Below are 23070 nucleotides of genomic sequence, written 5' to 3'. Positions count from 1 at the left end.
CCTTGTCTGTTATATTTTTTTACCGTGCTCCCAGTGTGGATCCCTAGGGTGTGGTTCCGATCCCTCGACACTCTTCTGGCCGCTTTTATATGGGGACCCAGCAGGCACAGAGTGGAGCTGGCCACATTGCGCAGGGTGCGAGAGATAGGGGGACTGACGGTACTTGATACGGGGAATTATTATTTGGCGGGTCAGCTTCAACGTTTCACTCAGTGGGTGGCAGGCAGCCTAGATCCTGGCAGGAGGACGCCCCCATTCATCCCGAGTAGAGCAGCTGTCTTGAGTACACTCATGGGTACCATCAAACAACGTGCGCTGACCACTTCGGAACACAAGGTGATAAGAAGCTGCTGGGTAAGGTGTCTTCAGAAAACTAAAACTAAGCGACCTTACTCCCCAGAGATGCCTGTGGCGTTGTTGGAGGCGCTCCCACATGGAGGTCAGTGGAGGGGATTAGAGGAGTGGGCAAGCACGGGGGTCACCAAGGTGGGAGATCTGTATGGTGGTGGGGAGCTGCTCACATTTGAGGCCTTCCAAGCTAGTTGGGATATCCCACAGGGACATTTTCTGCTGTACGGGGCGGTCACCGGGGCCATGCGGAGACATTGGGGTCGGGGTCATTAGAGCCACCCACACATTCTACATGTGAATACATAAGTCTAGCAGGCGGGGTCATTAAGGCGGTCTCATGTCTCTACAGAGCCATTATACAGGATCCCACAGGGTCGCTGGAGAGTCTGAAATGTAAATGGGAAGTGGACACGGGGAGCACCATAGTAGAGAAAGATTAGGAAAAAACGCTGATCCGAGCCACCAAGGTTTCCCGTAATGCACGATTCCAATTGATTCATTTGATGCAACAACACGAAACGCATATCACTACACGGCAAACACAGACTAATACACTTACAATATATTAATAGAGTGTACTATACACCAGAGAGATTGCAAAGGTACGGACTAAGAGAGGAAGCAACCTGTGATAGATGTCGCTCCCCGATGGCAGATTTCATGCATTTAGCGTGGGGCTGCCCGGGTGTTTTCCAGTATTGGGAAAAGGTATTCCGTGAGATAAGAAATATAGTAGACTTGGAGATACGCCCCGACCCGGCCGTGGCGCTACTGGGCTATTCGAAAACACTACCGAAGACGACCCGCAGACTGGTAGACTTCGAATCAAATCAAATCATAAACATTTATTGAGCGCACATATCACTCGGGAGTCTCATGGCGCTGGTGGATGTCTCAGAGAGGATAAGACTTTGATGCAGCTAGAGGTCGAACAACCATGTCTTTAGATTCCTACGAAAACGATTGTGATCACTTATGTGCGTAGGTGTAAAGGTAATTTATTCCAGAAAGACGGAGCAAAAAAGGAGAAAGAACGCCCTCCAGCAGTAGTGGTGCAGACTCGGGGAGACACAAGGAGTGCTTGATTTGTGGATCTAAAAGTTCTTCCAGGGTGATACCAGGTTAGTTTTTTGCCCAGAAAGCTAGGTCTTTTACATACATGTTCTTATGCGTCAAGCAAAGTACCTTAAAACATATGCGTTTTCGTACAGGCAACCAGTGCAGAAGATTCCAACTGGGAGCCGATGGAAATCTAGATGGAAGATCAAGTACTAGTCTTGCTGCAGTATTCTGCAGAACCTGCATCTTAGATAGAAGATTTTCATTGGTGGAGGCCAGTAGGGCATTCCCATAGTCCATACGGTTGATGAGAAGACCCTGGACTAGGGGGTTTCTTTACTCCAGTGGAATCCACTTAAAAAGGCTACGCATAACTCCAAAGCAAGCACCAAAGGTCTTATTGACATGGTCTTTCATTGATAGTTATTGTCCAGTTGGAAACCCAGATTTCTCACTGACTGAGTCGCAGTAGGACAAAGGCCAAGGCTAGAGGGCCACCAGTCAGGTGTCCAGTACTCATCTGCCTTGACAAAAAGTACAATCTTAGGTCTGCTGATGGCAAAACGTAGAGTGGCAATGTGCTAGATGAGGGGCCCCATGCCTACAGTGCCACAGTGGTCACACAATGTCCTTTATTGCTGCACACAATCGGAGAACTTCAGCAAACTGTTTCCGCCTCGGAGCAGGCCAAAGAATTTCTGGGGGCTATACACCACATACCTGAAAAGTAAAGGAGAGGGTCCAACGGAAGGGACAACGATAGAGCCCGAAGTAGGCACTAATATCCCCGTTCCATAGAAGACAGCGCAGCCTTACGACCTCAAACACATACAACCGGTAAGAAAAATCGTTGAGCCCAGACTGACAGATGGGGTAGAAGATATGGGTGGGAAGTTTGTGGGCATTGGCGATAATCAGCGGGAGGGAGCAGGTATGGATAAGTAACCGGACAAGTTTTCCATGGTCAAAAACTGATGAAAGAATTAAGAGTCCTGACAGCGGCAGGTTGGGCTGTCACCTCTTTGTTTGTTTGTTAAAAATTGTTGTGAACTATCTATGATTACTGATGCGCAGCAGACATGCACTACACATTAACAAGAGCACCACCCCTTAAATGTGACGCTGCCCTACCTCCGGGATGTGGGCTTTGAAGCTGTGTGAAGTGCCTTATATATACAAGATGCCGGCCCCATAAAAAAAATAGTTTGCAACTTTAGCTTTAGGCACCATGCAGACGTAAAACCTATTGGCGTTTCCAAAGCTTGTTTTATTTATTTGTAAGGGGCAAGTAGCTCCCCAGACACTGTACTGGGCTATTGTTGTTGCAGGGTACCTCAGCACATCCTCATGGGTTATAGCAAAGTATAACAAAAGCAATTGCAAGATGGCCACGTGTCTGTCCAATAACATGCTCATGTGCAGGTGAACACCTTGAATAGTTTGTGCTATACTTTTCCTACAGGAAGTGAGAATTGACAAGGACAATAGCTCGGCAAGTAATGCTAGACCTCTAGGCTTTGTCAATGCTGGTCATTTGATGGGGTTGATAAAATACTCTTCAATTATTAGCTGTAGAACACTGATATACTTAACCCTTTCGATGCTGATGACGAGCTCAGCTCGTCATCACCCACGGGTGTCGTGTGCTGATGACGAGCTGAGCTCGTCATGAATAATGGAAAATGAGCAGATCCAGCACAGGGGAAAAATAACCACAGCAGCCATGTGGTTAAAGCGCTTCGCGGTGCTAGAGAAACCACTGTTTACAAACAAAGTAAGACCGACGCACAAGTATGATTAACAAAACAGATTTTTATGGCTCGCTTGAATGCTGCAAATGTTCATTAGAAGAGCATTCCAACATAAGGGGCTTAGGGAGTGCCCTAAAGATTAGGACAGTATGATCAGAGGAAACTGTCGCATAAGGCGAGAGTTAGAAGAATAATTTTTGGAGTCAAGTGCCCAAAAAATCTCTCTGATCAGTATACCTTGAATAGTATGCACGAATGCCTTTAACCAAATGTTTGTTTTTAGGAGTGTTTGTGCAACTATCTCTTAGCAGTAGAGATATAATCAAACTTTCTTTAGGCTAGACATCTCTTGATAGTGACGTTTTCTCACGCTAAAACGTGAGAAAGCAGCTGGAATGACCCAAATAGACTATTCCAGCAGTCTCTGCTTGATAGCAGACTGAAACCACCTTGGCATGACATTCTTTCGGCAGATATGGAATGATCCTCCCATTCGAATGTAGCATATGGAAACAAGATGAAATACATTTGATCTGTGCACTGAAAGAAAGTTTATTGTCAAATAACAAGCCAAAGGATGTATTCTCCTATGCTGGAATGGGGCATCATGTGGTAACCAGAAAGATTCATGGCAACAACTCTTGTTCCTACCACCAGCAATATTTCAATTTATCGAGCCGTTTTTGGGAAAGATCGCACACATCCATTTCTGGAGAACCTAATAATGATGCAATGTATGGCTGGGCAAAAACACTGGGTGAATATAAATACCGTGTGTATTAAAAGTAGTATTAAGGAACTATGATAAATCTGGAAATTTAACTTTCTTCAACACACTTTACAGCACTCCTTCAGAACTCCTCCAAGAATACCCTAAGAATTTGTGGAGGAAATAATCCAACTAATATAACATTTAGTTTGTACATACTAAGATTTAAATGTGTGTTCCACAGGCAAACACCTGAAATTACCTTCATCCATGTCTGGAACAGTGTTTTTCGATAGACAGCCGCCAGTTTTGGATGTTAGCAATCTCCCCATTATCAATGGAAAGCGATATGGGGCACGCAGTCTGAAAAAAGAAGAAACTTGTCTTTGTGCTCAAAATGATAGAACAAAAACACCCAATATTGCACAAGGCAATCTAAATGTTGTATTTCATCCCTCCTACATACAATGATAAGACAGGCAAATTAACTGTAATCTTCGCTTTTCTTCATCACAACACAAATTGGTCACAAAATATGCACCATGGAATGCAGACTTTTTGTTGTTAATTTTAGAATTCCACAGCTGTTTGTGGACAAATAGAGGTAAGCCTCAACACATTCACTTTGCAGCGAACTCCCCCCACCAAAAAAACACACTAAGTTATCATTGTATTGAAAATGAACGGTGTGTTTCTGAAGCAAAAAGCAACACAGTCTTCTAAAGAATATAGCTTTATCAGTATTTAAGATCTGTTTTGTCTTGAAATCTAACAACCAAAAATCTGTTCAGCACTTCTGTTAGGTGAGCATATTTTTGCGGATAAGTTTTGAAAACCACATTATACACATTGTTTTACAGAAATGTATACAGTGCTGTATTACCATTAGTATGGACTTGCAATGTTGCCATGGTCTGGGTACCTTCACCCATGACCTTGAACATTTTGTCACATATAAAGGGGTGTTTTCTGATGGTCTTGAGAACTGTTAGCATAATTATTAAGCTGTATTCATGAATAGTTTTAGTTGGTAAACAACCCGCATCAGCCTGGCTTTCTTGAATATGGCAGTGTAGAGACCAAGGGACCCATGTCTGGGCAAACAATTACCACTTAGAGCGACAAATACCAAAATAACAGATGATAGACAGAATGCTGACTTAATCGAACATTCACCCACAGTCTGGGTTAAAGCCATTGTTTTTTTGCACACGACGCAATTCAAGTTTAGACTCAGCATATGGAAATCAGTCTTGACTGTGCCCTATGAGAACAGTCCACTCCGAACTGCCAGGTAAGGTCTTCTGTGAACCAGAAACAAGCATCCTGGGACAGGTTTCGGGGTAACACCCCTCGTCAGCCAGGCTAGCTTGAATCTGGTGGCGTAGCGAGCACAGGACCCTGTTCTGGGCATACTCTTTCCACTAAGGGCGACAAATGGAAAAAGAACAGATGATAGACAGAATGATGAATTAATCAAACATTCACTCCTAATTCGGACTGAAGACCCACTAGTAAGGTGTCATCCACGAACATCAGGATCGGGGTGGGGTCTCATGCTAATTTTAGGGACATCATGTCTAGTTAGACCAGTATACACATACAGCAAAACGTGATTTTTTGGCAGACAAAACTATTAAATGAGATCCTGAGGTATTCAAAATACTATAGTGATGAGCGAGAAGTGAAGCAGAAAAGACTGAAAGAGAAATGTATGCTTGCATAGACAAAGTTGGCACAGAAAGGATTTCAGAATCAGTCATCGGAGGGAATGTTAGTAGAATGCAAGGTGTTTGTTTTCAAATGTAGAAAACAGTTCCTAGGCAACTACAAGATCATTCATGTACCAATATAAAGAGGGTAAGCCAGAAATAAGCAGAAAAATGTCTATAAAAAGTATTGATTTTATTCAGTTGTGTCCACAGTTGTCTCACTAATATTAAAAAACAACAATAGGTTCAAAGCATCCTAAAAGTTAAAAATAAATAAGCAGTGTATTTCTACTTAGTCCAAAATACAGGGTTATACATACAATTGCAAGAAAATCACATACAAATCATACAAATATTACACATATAAAATGATTTTTCTTGTAGTAATTAATAGTCTTGACACGCGTTTCGGCGTATCACACGCCTTTTTCAGGAAATTACCACAACTTAAAAGCTCGTAGAATAACACATAGCTGCTTGATGGATATGGTTACTCTCTTTGTTTTGATAAAGATATTCTAAAAAATCCCTTCCTGTTGATGTCGGGATTGGAGATTAGACGATAGTTAATTGAAGACCCAAATGTCTAGGATGCGGACCTCCTTCTTCTTTCTTTAATAACCCGAGGTCTTGATACCTCCTTTGCAGTGTGTGGTCTGTGGTCTGGTTAAAATATATTTTCAATTGGTTAACGCCAAAAACGGTAGTCACTGCGGGATGGTAACTGGCGGCAGAAATGATAAAAGTGATCGCCTTGCCTGTGTGATATGCAGGTGCTGATAGACTCCAATTCAGTCCGGTCCAGCCGCTGTTGACGTCTGACGTAGATGGTTGCAGGGATCAAAGGTGCTTGTTTTCAACCTGGAGGTCCGGTTGCCCAAGGATTAATTGATGTTTCACGGGGAAGAGGTGCTCCAATCGAACCAAATTCTGGGACAGACACTGAAACATTTAAGAAGTCGACTTTTTGTCTTTATTGCAACACAATTGGGCATTGGAAGAGGGAGTGTAGACAGAATCGTAATAAAGTGAGTGGTGACTGGCAAATGTAGGGAGCAATTCAAGCTCAGATTCAAATGCCTGCACAAAGAATGCAAATTTCAGTACAGTCCATATGTTCCTATGCTGCCAGTTTTGCAATTTAATGTAAATCAGGTACCAAGAGCAAATCCAAATCCATTTCAAAACCAGAACTCATTCCAAAAGTTCCATATGATGAAAAACGACAATTTTGATTCTGATAATTCTCAATGAAGGTGACTGGGGGAGAAAGTTTGCATACTTGGCACAGTCTTAGAGGTAGACCAAAGAGGACCATTTGTAGAAGGAGAAGTTAATGGCCATCAAGTGACATTTCTTATTGACACTCCAGCTACCGGATCCACTGTTAGAAAAGCGGATGTCCCAGACCTACCCTCTCATGAAAGAAGATCCAAGTGTAAGAGTTACAAATAAACAAATAATAAATCCAGTTTCAAAGAAAGTGTCTGTAAAAAAAGGTTCATTTGAAGAAAGTAATCAGTTTGTAATATGTGAGTTTAGCGCTGTAAACCTATTAGGAAGAGATCTTTTGTGTAAGTTAAATTGCACTATTTACTGCACACCAGAGGGTGTTGAATTCCAAACATATGATGAAGATGTTGAATTTAAAATGACCTGACAAGGACCAGCTGTAGGATTGTACCCAATGAGAACAGTTGGAAGATTTGCCTCCTGATTTGAAAGGTACAGTACATTCAAACATATGGGATTTTACAGGCAAGGACATATGACTAATTAAAGGTGTAGAACCGGTCTGAATTACAGTAAAACCTAATGCAATCTTTCCAAGTGCAAAACATTATAATTTGAGGCCAGAAATAGCTGTAGGAGTAACACCAGAGTTTGAAAGTATGCTAAAACAGGGAATTTTGAAGGAAATTGAAGCCCTCGCAATTCGCCTATTATGGGTCTATAGAACCCCAATGGGAAATATCGAATTGTACAGGATCGTCAAAAGATTAACATAGTTGTTCCATGTTGTCCCATGGTACCAAATTCAGCAACAATACTTTTCCAGGTTTCCTTGCACTACAGAATGGTTTACTGTTGTGGAGCTCTGTCAGGATTACTTCTCTATTGCGTTGCATGAGGACAGCCAGTACTTGTTCTCTTTTGTGTTTTAAGATAAAATTCTGATCACAGTGTATAACCTTTTTGTCGAACCTGTGAGCGCTGGACACATGTGTTCTGGACATTATCCCTCATCAGTAAAGATAAAAAACAAAATTCATCTGCGGTTGCTGAGAAAGATGCCACAATCATCTCAGGTCAGGAACACATGTGTCTAGAGATTCAAAGCACTAACCTGCACCAACTTTGATGAAACACTTCAGCAAAAACTCAAGTAAGCGTTTAAAGTGAACTGCATTCATCATAATGCTAAGGGGTGAACTGTGCTGGGAGGTTAAGTAGTGTGCTACCATTCCCCTTCTGAGGTTAATAAGTGCATTAGCTAGATGCCCACAGGGCACCCAATCCCGACGGTGTCCCTGTGCACATCTATAAATAACTTCCTGACCTTTGGGCACCTCTGCTCATTAAGGTTTGAAATGCAGTCGGGTTGGCAGGATTCCACCCACTTGGTCTGAATCTCTAATAATCTCAATCTTTAAGAAGGGCTTCAAAAGTGACCCAAACTTTTATAGACCTATTTTTCTGCTAGATTCCTCAGCTAAGATATGGAGGAAAGGCCCTTCTTAAAAGACTAGAGGAATAGGCAGAGAATAACAACATATTGCCTAGTGCGCAATATGGTTTCAGAAGAGTAATGTGGACTGTGGACTAATGTCTCAACTTACACCAAAGCAAGTAATTTATACATGTGTTTTATGGATTTAAGTTGTGCATTTGACACAGTAAACCATAATAAGTTATGGAAATGCAGCAAATACTTTGGGGGGCCCTGAAGATATAATTTCCCTTTAGAGCAAATGTATAGTAACTTAGCAATGAGAGTACGTTATGGGCCGCATGGGAAATTAACCAGACAGTTTAGGACACAAAGAGGAGTACGACAAGGATGTGTCATGGCACTATTTCTGTTCCTAATCTACATTCATGGGATATATGAGAAACTGCAGTCATTTGGTGTTGATACTTCCAGAGTAGCCATAAGCCCTATACGGATTCTTTTATATGTGGATGATGCAGTACTTTTGGTCTTAACACCATCAAGTTTGTGGAGCCTTAATAACTGTTGATTTTATGAAAAATATAGATTTACAGATAAACCAGGGAAAAACTTTCACCATGACGTGTGAAAGAAGGAAAGGGAAGACATCAATTTTATTAGAGGGAAGCAAGATCTTACCCACCAAGTAATCTGCTATCTGGAACTGAGGTTCTCTGAAGATGAGGATTGGAAATCACATAGAGAAATAAAAGCTGTTAGCATGCTAAAGACTAATGGGTTTTTTTTTAGATGCGCCACTAAACTTGGAACCAAACCTATTAAAGGAATCTTAACTCTCAAGAATGCCAAAACAGTTAGTGCAACAACTTAAGGCGCAGGAGTATGGGGGTGGGAGACAAAGCTTTACAGAGACACAAGAATACATTCCTCAGAAGGTTATTCGCGGTTCTCCACTAAAAGCCCTGAAACCACTATGCATATGGTGTTGGGTCTCCACCCCAATATGGAGTTGGCTCTCCACCCCATTATGGAGATTATAAAAGCCAAACCATTGCTACTACAGCATTCAGTCTGGTCCAAATCTGAGACTCATTTTACCCAAGCAATACTCCAAGATCGTCCAGCTATGGACAGACCCAAAAAATACCATGGTTAGCGTTCAATAGGAGCAGTGTAAACGTCTTAAATAATGAGGATAGCAGACTAGGAGACGCCAGAAAACATTTACCTGCTTTAAAAAGTGGCTCTAAAACAGCACACACAGCATAAGGGCGCCCAGAAAAGTTAAATGAGACAAAATGTACCGTGATGACTTGTATATCACACTTCAGACATTCTGGGATTACAGTATTACATTAGGTTTTTCCCCAGTGTCCATCATAGATTTCTCTTAACTAGATTTCACTTTTTAATAATCCAAAGATTAGAATGACATTTGGGTTTCAGCTAACCGGAGACCTGTGTCACCAGATAGTTTGTTGTTTCCTATGACACACCATTTTCAGGTCCTGCACACATCGGAAGCGATGCATTGTTTAGATTGTTTAGGCAGAATTGATTTAATCCCAGATTCAGAGTTCTAGCAGAAGAGTTGTGCCACAGATGTTCAACATGTCAACAGATGAATGCAGAAAGAACACACATAACCATGAGTCATGTAGGAACGATCAGGTGGACCGTTCAGTAGGATGTAGCTGGACTCCTGTCTGTAACAGGCTGATATACGTCCTGGTTATTGTGTGCATTTTCTCTCAATGGGTGGACGTCTACCCAACATGGAAAAATGACAGACTCACTGTACCTAAACTGCTGTTGTGTGAACTGCTATCCAGGTATGCATTTGCAGTTTCTCTAGAGTCAGCCCAAGGGCTTATTTTAATAATGAGGTTCTTAGAATGCAGTGTGTGGTTCTTCAAGTGAAAGAGAGATTACAAAGTAGCTAGCCCTCTTCCTAAGGATTCAGGAATAGTGGAGCAAGTAAACAGAACCTCGAAGTCCTGATTGGCTAAAGGTTGTGCCTCCACTTCTTTGAAATGGCCAGATGCATTACCACTGGTTCTCATGAGCCTTTCGAAGTACTCCTGACAGGAGAACAGGAAAATGCTCAAAACCTGGCACTTCCGAAGCTCACCCTAAGTCCCCTGCCCAAAAGGGACAGCAGCAGACTAGTTTTGGGATTTTCCAGCGCCGGGACACTCTTCCTGAGTAGCTGTGTGCTTTGTAAATACTCTTTCTTTCATTCATTCAATCATTATCGCCTCAAGAAATCCTTATGGGTCGTGCAATAAAACTGCCTGCTGCCCCTGCAAATGCACTTGTGAATATCAAAGATGACATGATACTCGATTACTGCTGACATGGTGCACTCTGTTTCTCACCAGGCTGGAGTTGCCACTGCGCCAAGCCCAGTGATTGGGTTTTGTGAAGGAACACATGTGGAAGTCCTGTTTGGAACCCAGGTGGAAAGCCCCCAACCAAGTTTTTCTGATCACAAACACTGCTGTCAAATGTGATGGGATAGCTAACTGGGTCACATACTCCAAGAATAAGGTGTCCACATGAATAAGTAGCACTCTTTGAACCAGATCTGTGAGCACCGGTGAAAGCACATTCAGAAGAACAAGAAGGGAGTGAAGAACAGCAAGATTTTACACCATTGCAAGTTCCTTAAATAAGTAAACAACAATTGTGCAAGATGTTTTTGTCTATGCTGCAGACTTTGCAATTTTGAAAGCTACTGCTTATTAGTTAATTATTTAGTTGTTGTATTAGACGACTGATAGTAAGGTTCACACCACAGAACATATAGACGACAGGGAAGACAATATAACAAACAAAAAAGATGTGCCTGCAAAATTCAAGGGCATATGGTTGAGAGATGAATGTACTATAGTGAGAAGATGAGGAGTAGACCTGTTCCCAGGAGTGTGCTCAAATCTTATTAGTCAATAGAAGAACATTGATGCTGAAACATAGGAAACGTGTGTTTATATTGGTGCATGTTCCTAGCTTAGTGTCCAGACTTCCTTTTGCATAGCCCATTAGATATATCCCCTATCCCGGCTCTCTGAGAGGTTTCTCTGTATTGAATTTCTCTGTCATTTCTTTATGCGTAGTCTTAGGGCATAGTTACGACTATAGTGGTCCACTGGACCTCTTTGGCCTTGGTGGTGGTCAGTGGAATGCCAGTCTGGCAGTCCACCCGCCATTTTCTGACTATGGCGGTCAGACTGTCACAGAACCACTGCTGCCGCCATGGATCCGCGATCCCTGGCGGTCTTGAGTTGTGTGAGGCTGGTGTGAGGCTTTTCAGCACTTCAAAGAACATTACTAGTTTCTTCACCGCCACAGTTTTCATGGCAGAGAGCACACCACGAAAAGTGTGGCAGTGGAAAAACAAAAGAAGTCCTAAAGGGCCCCCTGTTGCTTCTGAGGCATGGGGTGCATGCAGGGGGGTGCATGAGCCCCCGTATGTGTGCACCCCATTCCTGCAGGGCATGGAATTGACAGTCAACAGCCCGTAGGAACTGCCTTTGAGACGTCCACTGCGGTGCCTATTTCAAAGGCACCCCTGAGGGACCGCCAAAGATCTACCCATCAAAGACCTTAAAAGTTGCACTCCAGCGGGTGGTCTGCTTTGGTAGTCTCAGAGAAGGGCAGAAACGTAGCTGGCCTGCTCCGAGACCTCCAAAGTCAAAATAAGACCCTTAGTCATTTTTCATCTGCTGTTACTAAAGCTGAGAATATTTTCCAGCTTATTATGGTAACGCTTCATGCTTATTCTTCATTCTCTCATTAGAACTCTTCATGGGTTTCTGAACAAACACCTTTAACCCTTTTTCATATTTATATTGACCAAGCTCAGAATAGCGATGGTTCTTAATGGAACAGGTTACATTTATTGTATTGTGTTACTTCAAATTACTGTATTGATTCATATTACTAAATATTGATTGGGTAACCTTCCCTGATTACTTTTGGAGAATACTTTATTAAATAAGAATGAATAACAAAAAGATTTAACCCCTTGAACGCGTCTGGAATTCCCCCATGGTGCGGGCGAATTCGATGTGTGCGCGGTTCAGGCGGCCCCCGGCCAACCGTGACGTTGCACGGCCATGGAGAGGGTTAAATAAAAGCCTTAACTCTCTTTAGTGGCTCAACTAAAGTAATAATAATTGGTAATGATTTATGTTGACATTTAACTTTGATGTCTCAGCTGACAACAAAGTTCCATCGACCCTAGATGTAAATAGGGTTCTTGGTGAGAAGTGACGAGCGGAATCCCGTGTTCCAGTACATGCACAAGAAGATGAGTGACCTATTGTAGGAGGATGGCTTGGTATATGATGCACACTTATTAAAGTGAAGCACCTTGCACTAATTCAGGCAAACCTTACATTGATTTTAGTGGTTTATGATAACCTTTGAAAGCTCTCAAAGTGGTAGCTGTGGAGAGCAACTGTAAGGCTTATTTTGAAGGAGTGGTGCGGTCTAGACATGTAGTGAAGGTTAAATGAAGACGAACCACACAGTGTATATATAAAAATATGTCTATTTATTAGACAACACTCACTAACACATTTGTATATCTACTACTCTGAGATAGAGACACAGATACAGAACAATATTTCAATTGTAAACAGGCAATAAGCACAAAATACAGTGGTCTCCACGGGGAGACCAAACCATATACTAAGAAAGTCAATGTGAACTACTACCGAAGTTGGGACTTTTGACCAGGAGACTCCGAGAAGCTTGAGACCCAAGGACCCACCCAAAGTAAGTACCCAGGAACCCCACAGAGGCTGTGTGCTGAGTGCAAAACCAGCCTTGTGGCCAATAGAAGTCACAGGAAAGTTGCGGTTGCAGTTTTGGAGCAGGACCCTTCTCAGAAGACCCTGAAGAAACCCAGTGGAAGACAGAAACTTGGAGAGTCACCCCACCCGTGGATACCCCAGGAAACAGGATACCTACACCAGGGAAGCCAGGTGCATAGGTGTAAACTGACGTCGTAAACCGCCGTAGACGACAACAGAGGACTTTAGTAAAGATGCTGCTGCGAAGTAGGTAAAAGAGTCCGGTTGAATCCAAGGGTTGATTCTGGAACACTAGAACCTGTAATCAGAGGGGACAGTGTCAATGCTACTTGGAGGTGACCAGGAGGCATGGAAGAGCAATGCCCAGCGAAGACGGACGTGCAGAAGAGTTGACTGTGACCTTGTTGCGGCAGCTGTGATGACCAGGCAACGCTGAGTAAGACCAGGAGCCATGCACGAGCTGTCCCACGTCAGAAGTAGAGAACTATGGGGTCTGAGTCCGGCAGGAGCACCAACAAGCCTTGGCAGCTGCAATAGGCATGGAAAGCGAAGAAGAAGAAATGTTGGGAACAGCACGGTACAAGGGCCTCACCACACGCAGGGGAGTCAGAGCAGGCCCCAAGCAAGCAGGGGGGCCCACTGGAGCAGAAGAGGGTCCGCAAGAGGACCCACACGCAGGAGGTGCAGGAACCGCAAGAGGACCTCAAGCAGCTCACCAAAAATGAAGGCCCACGGTGCAGAAGATACGGTGAGGACGCAGATCTTGGCAGGAAAAGATGCTGGAGGATGGAGCTTTTTGTAGCCTGAAGATCTCTGGAGTGCAGAGCACGGGGCTCCCTGAATTGGCTCAAACAAGAGAATACAAGGAGGGCACCAAATGTGCCCTTCAAATCAGTCTGGTGGCCCTGGCAAGGGCCACCACCCCAGTCCAATACACTAAGTACTGCCTGGAAGGTGGTCACATCTTTCTGGGACAGAAAACCTAGTGTCCTACCTTACACTGCTCGAGCTCAGCTCAGCAGCAGGAGGGCAGCATCGTGTCTGGGGTCAGCAGCAGCACTGGCTTTCTGACAGACCCTGGAAGGCTCTTACTGGGAGCTTCCGGGAGGAGCCCCCCAGTGCATGGAATCATACCTCCAACACCGGTAACAGTTTTGGGGTATGATTCCAACATGTTTGATGCCAAAGGTTGGTAACAGCCACTACATAGTTAGCCATTAAGTAAATACAAATGGTAACTATATGTATCAAAATGTCTGGCCGCACTTATAAAGCCTGGAGATTCGAACCGGGTTATGTAGGGGTGTCCCGGTCATGCAGGGGCACCCTCACTCTTATAACCAAGTACCCTGCCTTCAGGACTAACGGCCTGCCGTAGGGGTGACTCGTAGTTTTTAAGTGTAGTGACCTTAGATTATAAGAAAACATATCCGTTGTGAGATGTGCATGCACCAGGTCACACAGGCTGCAACGGCAGGCATGTAGTGACATTTTAAGTGGTCTCTCATGGGCGGCACAATTCATGCTACAGCCCTTGGGAGACCCCTGGTGTACATGCCCTGGGTACCTTAGTACCATATGTTAGTGACTTACAAAAGTACACCAGCAGCCAATTTTGGATGTACGTAAGTACTTACCATTGTCAATTTAGGAAGGAAGTACAGTAACTGGTGTCCTGATTAGCAGGATCCCAGTCAGGTTAGTCAAAAACATACTGACACTAGTTAAAAGTGGGGGTAACCATGAAAGCAGATCCTACTTTCCTACACCATTCCTGGGCAGATTAGTACTATTGAGACCCACAGACAGAGGCAGGCTGTTGAAGACAGAAAATAGTTGTTGAGTGAGGAAACATGGACTGACCATTGACATGTTATCACGGCCTATCAAAGAGTCAAAAGAACAGGTAAATGTGAATTAGTTGCTCAGGGCACTATTTTTTGTTCAAAATGTGGGACACCAAAACCAAAAAAAGCAGAGAACTCTTTAAATCACTATACCAAAACCAAGTACAATTTTTAACATAATAAAGAGTAAACATATTTATTTCAGTTTACATCCATTGCATGTGCATAGACAGATGCAACATGAAAGTGGTTTGAGTCATCGTAATACGTCCGGACAGTCCTGCGCAACTGCATTGTAGGATATATAACATTTCTTTCCACATTATATAAGTTAAAAATTGAATGATGTCACATGCTGCAGGACAAAACGAAACACAGGACTGGCAGAAGATCTCATATAATATAGGCTCTTGTGCAGTGATGCAAGTATGAGCTGCATCATTTGTGTGACAGTTAGATGTCCATATAAATAAGTGTATGTACAAAAAAGGTCCTTCAAATAGGATATAATTCAGCATATAGCAAACTGCCCATTTAAGAAAAAAAACTGCAATAAGAAGAAACGCTAAAACCATCCTCATTTTTCGAAATACAAGGGATCAATAGCCTACACAATCCATTAATAGTTTCTTTGTATAATGGCACTTGTTATTCTCCATTTATAATAAGAAAACACTGCAAGTCCCACAATATAAAGAAAAGTCTGGATTGAATGAGGTACCAAATGAGACTTCCTGGTAAGACGCCCACCACTGCACAGATGTTTTGCCCATAGCACACTACTACCATTGCATTGTGCAGAAAGCTGTGAAATAAAATGTATATCACCCGATGTTCACTTGATCCACAACAGTCCTCAGCTCATGTACCACACCCATTACTCCCATATAGCATATGCACCGGTGCTCTACGGAGACCATTGGTGATGTAGCCCTCATACAGCACTTCATAGTGTAAACATGAACTGTGCATCTAGAGCAGGCAGCGAAGGTGCTGTGTACAATGCACTTCCAGGAACAAATTCAAAATTAGAAATGCTAATACTGAGGAATGTCAATACTTGTAGTGAAGCACCCCGAATTAAAAAGCAGACTAGCTCCACCGCCAGCAATGCGATTTGCTGATCCAGCACTAGCCATTTTTAGGTCAAGCCTAGGCACCGCATGCGCTGTCTCTCTACAAGCTGTATTCAGTCAGGGGGCTTACAGCCCACCTCCAGCTTCTGACTGGTATTTTGTTAGTGTCCTTTAAAAAAAACGTTGCTTCTAATTGGTTAATGGTTCCTGCTCGTCCCACCTTTTTTCTCAATTGTTGACCATCAGGGTTAGCCCGAAGGACTTGTTCCCTTCCACTTGATGTCCTGTCTTTTTTTAATATTGACACCGGGCCCTTCCCGCATGTCACTCGACTCATGGGCGCCATGCTTCAGTGTAATTAAGCACTGCTCTCTAGTTTTTTGTGGCACACACGTGCTTTGTGCAATGTTCTTTTAATTTGCTTATGCTTTTTTTTTGGGAGCACTTATCAAGCACCTTTTGGCACCAGCGCCGCCTTCAACCATGTGCTCATTTTATGTTCTGAGCACGGCTCCCCACGTGAAATTAAGATCGGGGAATCGAAAAGAAGATCATGACTTAAGAACTACTTGCCTGATTCTAACATGGCCTCTTGTCAGAACATATGCCCTGCTTTGAAAGCCAGGAAAGAGCAACAGACATTACATTATGCGTTTAAAGCAGAAACAGCCACCATGCAGCATCGCACTACTTAAATATCTTGAAAGAGAACCAGGTTTACTGATAGTGTTCACAAGATTTAAAGACACAATCTGCAGGTTAAGTCTATAACTTATACACGTCCCCTTCTTGCAAATTCCTAGCAAGAGAAGTGCTTTAGTAGTACCCTGCATGGCTCCAGTGCAGAGATCCCAGTATCCCAGTCTGACAAGGGGCAGTAGTAGGAAGAGACTTCAGAGGGGCAGTTCCGAGAGTAGAGCTGTGCACAGCCCCCTGATTAGTTTGACCAGCAGGTGAGTAAGAGCCAACCAGGAGACGAGTAGGGGTGGGTGATGGACTCCGCAGCGGAGAACTCCACTCCACCCGCGGAGTTTGCAGTTTTGCCCGCTCCACGTAGAGAGCGGAGTTCCGAAAAAGTCCATGAAGACACGTGGAGTTTACCTCTCACACGGCTCACTAACGTTAATTTGGCAAGTGAGAAAAATCATTCGCTAGACCACCTCCTGTCGAGATTTCTCAACGCAGCCGGTCACAGCAAGTAACTGCCACTCGCATTCGGGAAGCTGCCGCTTGAGTAGAAAATTCACTTGTGCGGCAGAAAGAAGCAGCATCCTCTTGCGCATGTTGCTGTTCGCACTGATTTTACAGCGTGGGGAAAACTCTTGCGCTAAAAAATAGCGCAAGCAGAGCAACTTACCACAGTTAGCTGCTTGCCGAACTCCACGGAGTGTGTTGGAGTATACTGGGCACTTCATGGAGTTCCAAATAACAGAACTCTGCAAACTCCACCCAGGCCTAGAGACGAGCTCTACTAATATTTGTCATGATAATTACACAAGCACATGATGTGAAAAACATGAAAGACTTTTATGAATAAAAAACATGATGTGTCTTGCTTGCCGCTCGCAGGTATGATTTTGTCCTGTTATTTCTAGCCTCAATAAGACTAACAGGGGGATTGTGTTGTGCTGGCATGTGTAAAAGTGGAAGATCCTCCATTCCTCCTAACAGGCATGCATGGAGTCAATAATCTGCTGCACCCAAAAAACATGGCATGCTCCGAAACAAATCGTCAATGGTCCTTGTGACAGCAGCCCGTGTTGGATGCTTGTATTTATTCCACAGTGCCCGGAATCTTGGTGTTTCTTTTACTAGCCACAAAACAGCAGCCTCTCTCTCTCACGTCTCTTTAGAAGCAGTTCGAAGTACAATTTGTTTAAATTCCACTACAGTGTATGTACACTGGCATCTGTAGGCATTTAACAGAGTTGTTAATTCAACAGATTCCTAAATTACATGCTTACATCCACATCTCTACCGAAGCACCTAGAATAAATACAGTCCTATGCCGCTGCACAGAAAATGTGCTTGTGTGCAGTTTGTTGGAGAAAAATGTAAAATTCAGCTTAGGTTTGTACTTTATAGCAAGTGGACAGTTTAAAGTGTTGTAATTTTCAGACCTCTGAGTGCTTGGCGAATGATGATCGTGGCACATAAGGAGCGTGTGGTACAACTACTAGGTATTCACCTTCAGGAGATCAAGTCTACTGTGTGCTAGATTTCATCAACCCAACTACTAGCGCTTTAATTGTTTTTCTCAGTACGGTAGAGTAACAATAATTCATATTAATGCACAGGTACTCACAAAATTGTATCTAGACGCTGATAGCAAGTTTGAAAGTTGGTCAGTTCAACTGCTGTTATTGCAACCACTGCATTTCAAACCTGTGATCGTCAACACACAGATTTCAATAGGAGCCCAATCCACTGGTTGTCTCGTTGCCTTAGATATTACAGTTCAAAGCAGCTGAATATGATGCAGTCAACTACAGAGCGCTAGATAGCCCTTGTGAATCTTGAACGTGGGCCAAATTACGATGGGAGAGGGCTAGTAAAATGTTGCTTCACTTAAGGTGGCAGAAATATTAGCTCAGACTCTACATTTTACCCATCAGTGTAGCTGGCTGAACAATAATCCCTGCAGACACTGGAACCTCCATCACCGTTTTCATAATTAGCTGCAGCCGGTGCTTTAACCTCCTGAACTTTATATACAGGACACAGAAGGACGCAGACATTTACATATACGCACTAAGAGACAGATGGACATATACAGGTACATGATACCTTTAAACACACAGATAAACATAGGCGTGCCCAGACCGACAGATATATACAGACACAATTATACAGAGATTTGCAGAAATGCACAGAGGCACACACAAACATACACAGAGATATGCAGGCACAGGAATATAAAAACACATCAAAACAGCCACATGGTTGCACGCACCCCACACATGGATACACACACATACAGATTAAACTGAGAATAGACATGCACGCTCAAAGACACAAAAACACACCAACACATACAGATGGATAGGCATACAACTATAGATACACACACAAACACATGAACACAGATACAGGAACACAAATGAATACCTGCAGTACACAAAGAGGCAACTGCTATACAAATGCTACAATACAGTTGAACACACCCACACACAGATATTTACACTCTGATTCATACATAGAGGCCGATGAACGGACTGACTCGTAAAGACACATACACTTAAACACATGTACAGTCTGGGTATTAATACATTCTATATTTTGGAAGCACCTAAAAATGTTTGTGCTTTTTGCAGCAGTCTATATTATATATACAGTTTGTGATGCAAAAATAAATAACTCACATATTCACACAGGCTCTGACCTCGTACCAGTAAAACTACACAAGTCACTATTCTCCACAGCACCAAACAAGATTTAATTCTGCTTCCTAAGGCAAACAGACAACAATAACCCAGTGTGTAGTTATTGCACTCTCCCCTGTACCGGTTGCTGCATAAGGCAATGTATGACTTTTGTTGGACTGTGCGCATCAACTACATCTACCCTCCGACCTCCAACCTCTCCCTCCCCCTTCCCCCTCGCTCCACCTCCACTCTCAACCATCCAGCTAACACTATCCTCCAACATTTGACTTCACCATCACCCACCCTGGACCTCTCTACAGCAAACAACATCCCCCAACCACCGTTACCTATTTCTCATCCCCCTCTAATTTCCCTCTCTCTCCCTAACTTCCGGAACGCACACCCCTCGGACCCCTCCACTAAAAACGGTAGCCCCCAATCCCTGCCAAAAAAGTATCATTCCCCTCCCATTACCCCCCTTCTTCCTGACCCCCCAACCCCTCTACCCCATCCCAAACACTCATGTACTCCACCGTCCTTTCCCTTCAATCCCCTAACCCAACTCCTCACCCCCTTCCTCTGACGCATCCCGAACACCCTCTTCTCCTCCCCATCCCCCCTATCGTGCCCCTTCAGGCAATCCTAACTCTGCCTCGCAAACCTCTATCCCAACCCCCGAAAAATACACAACCCCTCCACCTCAATATATCCGCTCTCCTCTCGCTCTATGCCCTTTTATCCTTTCTGACCACATCTCCTGAAGTTCTTAACCTCCTGTCTAACTTAGCCCAACCCCTCACACCTAACAGCCTCGACACCCCTCACTTCACACCCACTACCCTATCTCCCCCTCACACATCAGTCCACCCTCCACAACTACCCAAAATCATTCCCTACGCCAGATCATTCCCCTCCCCCGCCCCTTAAGTACTTCCCTTTACCCTAATTGCCCCGAGCCAACACAACATTGAACTTGACCTATCTAATTTGATTACTGAACCCCACTCACCTAACAGCCCCATCACCCCTCACACCCACTACCCTATCTCCTCCCTCACACATCAGTCCACCCTCCGCAACTAACTCAAACCACGCCCCCTCAGTACCTCCCTTCACCATAATTGCCCAGAGCCTACACAACATCGAACTTGACCTATCTAATTTGATTACTGAGCTTTCTCAATTCAGGAAAGATTTTATCTTCCTCAGCTCAAGCTACCCTCCCTCACCATAAAATCCCCCCCCCCCAAAAAAAATCCCTAACACCAAGCACAATCATTGGAGATCGACTCCTCTCCGCTGCCGTATACATAGACCTCGCCGCACATCGAACCATCTCTCCCCGCAGACCTCTCCAACCTATGCAACTCTTACCTTCCTAGTTTACCAACCACCAATCCTCCACTCCCCTACTCCCACATCCCTGTTATCCTAGGGACTAATAGAATCCCCTCCTCCCCGGCTTCCCCCAGACCACCGCCCCAACTCACGGCGATCCGCACTTGCCCACCCACCATATGCAACCCCACACTACTTACATGTAAGCTTGTCAACTGTTGCTCCGCAGTCCAACATGCCACTGAAATTTCTGAAACTATCCTGAGTGAATCCATTGACATTGCATTCCTCACAGAAACCTGGCTCAATGACCACTCAACGAGCATACTTGAACTACAGTCCCCCCGGGATACTCTATTCTTAGAAAAGATAGACCTGACAAAGTTGGGGGTGGTGTAGCCATTATCTTTAAAAATGAACTTCAGCTATCCCTTGTCAATAATTCTGGCTACTCCTACTGCGAATACCTGGAAGCTGAACTGATAACTCAAAATTCCCGCCCAATTCGTCTACACAACATCTATCGCCCCCTGGAGCCCCTCAGCACTTCATCAAGGACTTATCTGAGCTCATGACACAATCCTCATTATCCAACTCAAAAAATCTCTTTCGTGGGGATCTTAACCTCCATTGGAATGATACCGATGATCCCACTATCTCCCTCCTCACTAATCTACACAATGAACTCAAACAACTATGCCTGTCCCCACCACACACCAAAGGAGCCATCCTTGACACCATTCTTTCCAACGAAGATCTGGCCTCCGTGACCAATATTGTCCCCATTGACTGGTCTGGCCATCGCCTTATACTGTTCATCATTGCTACCACTGCAAATCTCCCCACCTCCAAAATTAACAGACCTAAGATATTGACCAGAAATCTAAAACGTATCCCACCGGGTGTTCTTAAGTCTAAACTCCAAGCTCAACTTATTCTCATTCCCCCCCTCACAAAATGCTAATGAGCTCAGTGAATACTTTAACAATACTGTCACCGGTATCCTTGACCAATTGGCCCCGCCTAAACTCAAAAACCAAGGAAACACCCCCTCCAACTCTTGGTTTAATACCGAGCCTAATAACGAAAGACGATCACTCAGACTGTCAGAAAGAACCTGGAGACACCAGCCCTCTCATCTTGCACTCCTCAGACGTGCTAGATCCATGTACAAAAAACACATCTTCAAGGAAAAGGAATCCTTCTTCCGCGCTCAACTTGATCGTGCCAAAAACAGACCGAGGGAACTCTTCAAAATAATTTGTAACTAAACTTCCCCGTACCTCCAAATCTGATTGCCTCCTCCTCCAGATGTGAAGAAATGTCCCACTTCTTCTCGGATAAAATAGCCAAAATTGATCAATCCTTCCTTTCCACATAGCTCCCCTCCAACTCCCAATGTAAACCTGTCTTCACCTCTAATGCCTACTCCACATCCCCTCGACCAGTTGCCCCTTCTCTCTTCCTCCCACTATTTGACTGCTCCTCAGCGACTCTCCTCACCTGCCTACTTCCTCACCCCCCTAACCAGGCCTCCCCCCTATCCTCAACCACATCTCTGGAAACCAACTACCCTAACTCACAATTAAAGAACAATGCCTCCTTGCTCAACTTCTCCCCGTGACTGAGCTACAAGTACTTAAAATAATTGGTAATCTTAAACCGTCCTCCCACACAAAAGACCCCTTACCCTCTAACCTTGTCCCTGCCCTTAAGCACACCATTACCCCATACTGGACCACAATCATCAACACCTCTCTCTCCACTGGCTGTGTCCCCACCTCCCTTCAACTTGGAAAAATCTCTCCCATAATGAAGAAGCCCAAAGCTGACCCCAATGACCTAAACAATCTCCGCTCCATCACTAACCTCCTCCTTCTCTAAAAGGTCCTTGAAAAATGTGTCCTACTACAACTAGACAAACACATCGAAAACTTCACGTACTCGACCCCTTTCAATCAGGCTTCAGGAAAGGCTGCAGCACCGAAACGGCAATGCTCAATGTCGTTGATGACATCCACCACTCACTTGATAATGGCGAGATCTGCTTTCTTACCCTCCTTGATCTCTCCGCAGCGTTCCATACAGTCAACCATTCAACACTAGTTAATGTGCTTAGGACCCGTTTCGGCCTTAATGGTACTGCCTACAAATGGTTTGTCTCCTACCTACAACACCGAACTCAGCAAATCATAATTCAAAACTGTCTTTCTAACCCCACTCCTGTCTGCCTTGGAGTCCCCCAAGTATATATTCTATCTCCCTCCCTCTTTATGGAACCCCTCACCCTCATTCTTAAACAAGCAGGCATAAGCTACCACATCTACGCCGATGACACCCAAATCTATTAAAAGATTAAAACTAATGC

At 44.0% G+C, this 23070-nt stretch overlaps 1 protein-coding gene across 5 annotated transcripts in view; it reads right to left on the bottom strand.

Moving 5' to 3' along the window:
* The window catches only part of ACOT9 (acyl-CoA thioesterase 9), a 525989-nt gene that overhangs the window by 489098 nt on the left and 13821 nt on the right, over positions 1-23070 (bottom strand). For all 5 annotated transcript variants that reach the window (XR_015299309.1, XR_015299310.1, XM_086934544.1 and 2 more), the window contains exon 2: positions 4133-4233. Coding sequence is in view for 2 of the 5 variants with exons in the window: in XM_086934544.1 (XP_086790670.1) it covers positions 4133-4233 (101 nt within the window). In the remaining 3 variants the exon portion in view is untranslated. The remainder of the gene's footprint in view (positions 1-4132; positions 4234-23070) is intronic.

Source organism: Lissotriton vulgaris, chromosome 8, assembly GCF_964263255.1.
Source record: "Lissotriton vulgaris chromosome 8, aLisVul1.2, whole genome shotgun sequence".
Classification (NCBI taxonomy): Eukaryota; Metazoa; Chordata; class Amphibia; order Caudata; family Salamandridae; genus Lissotriton; species Lissotriton vulgaris.
Note: the sequence above shows the minus strand (reverse complement) of the source record. Positions and strands in the feature narration are given on the sequence as shown.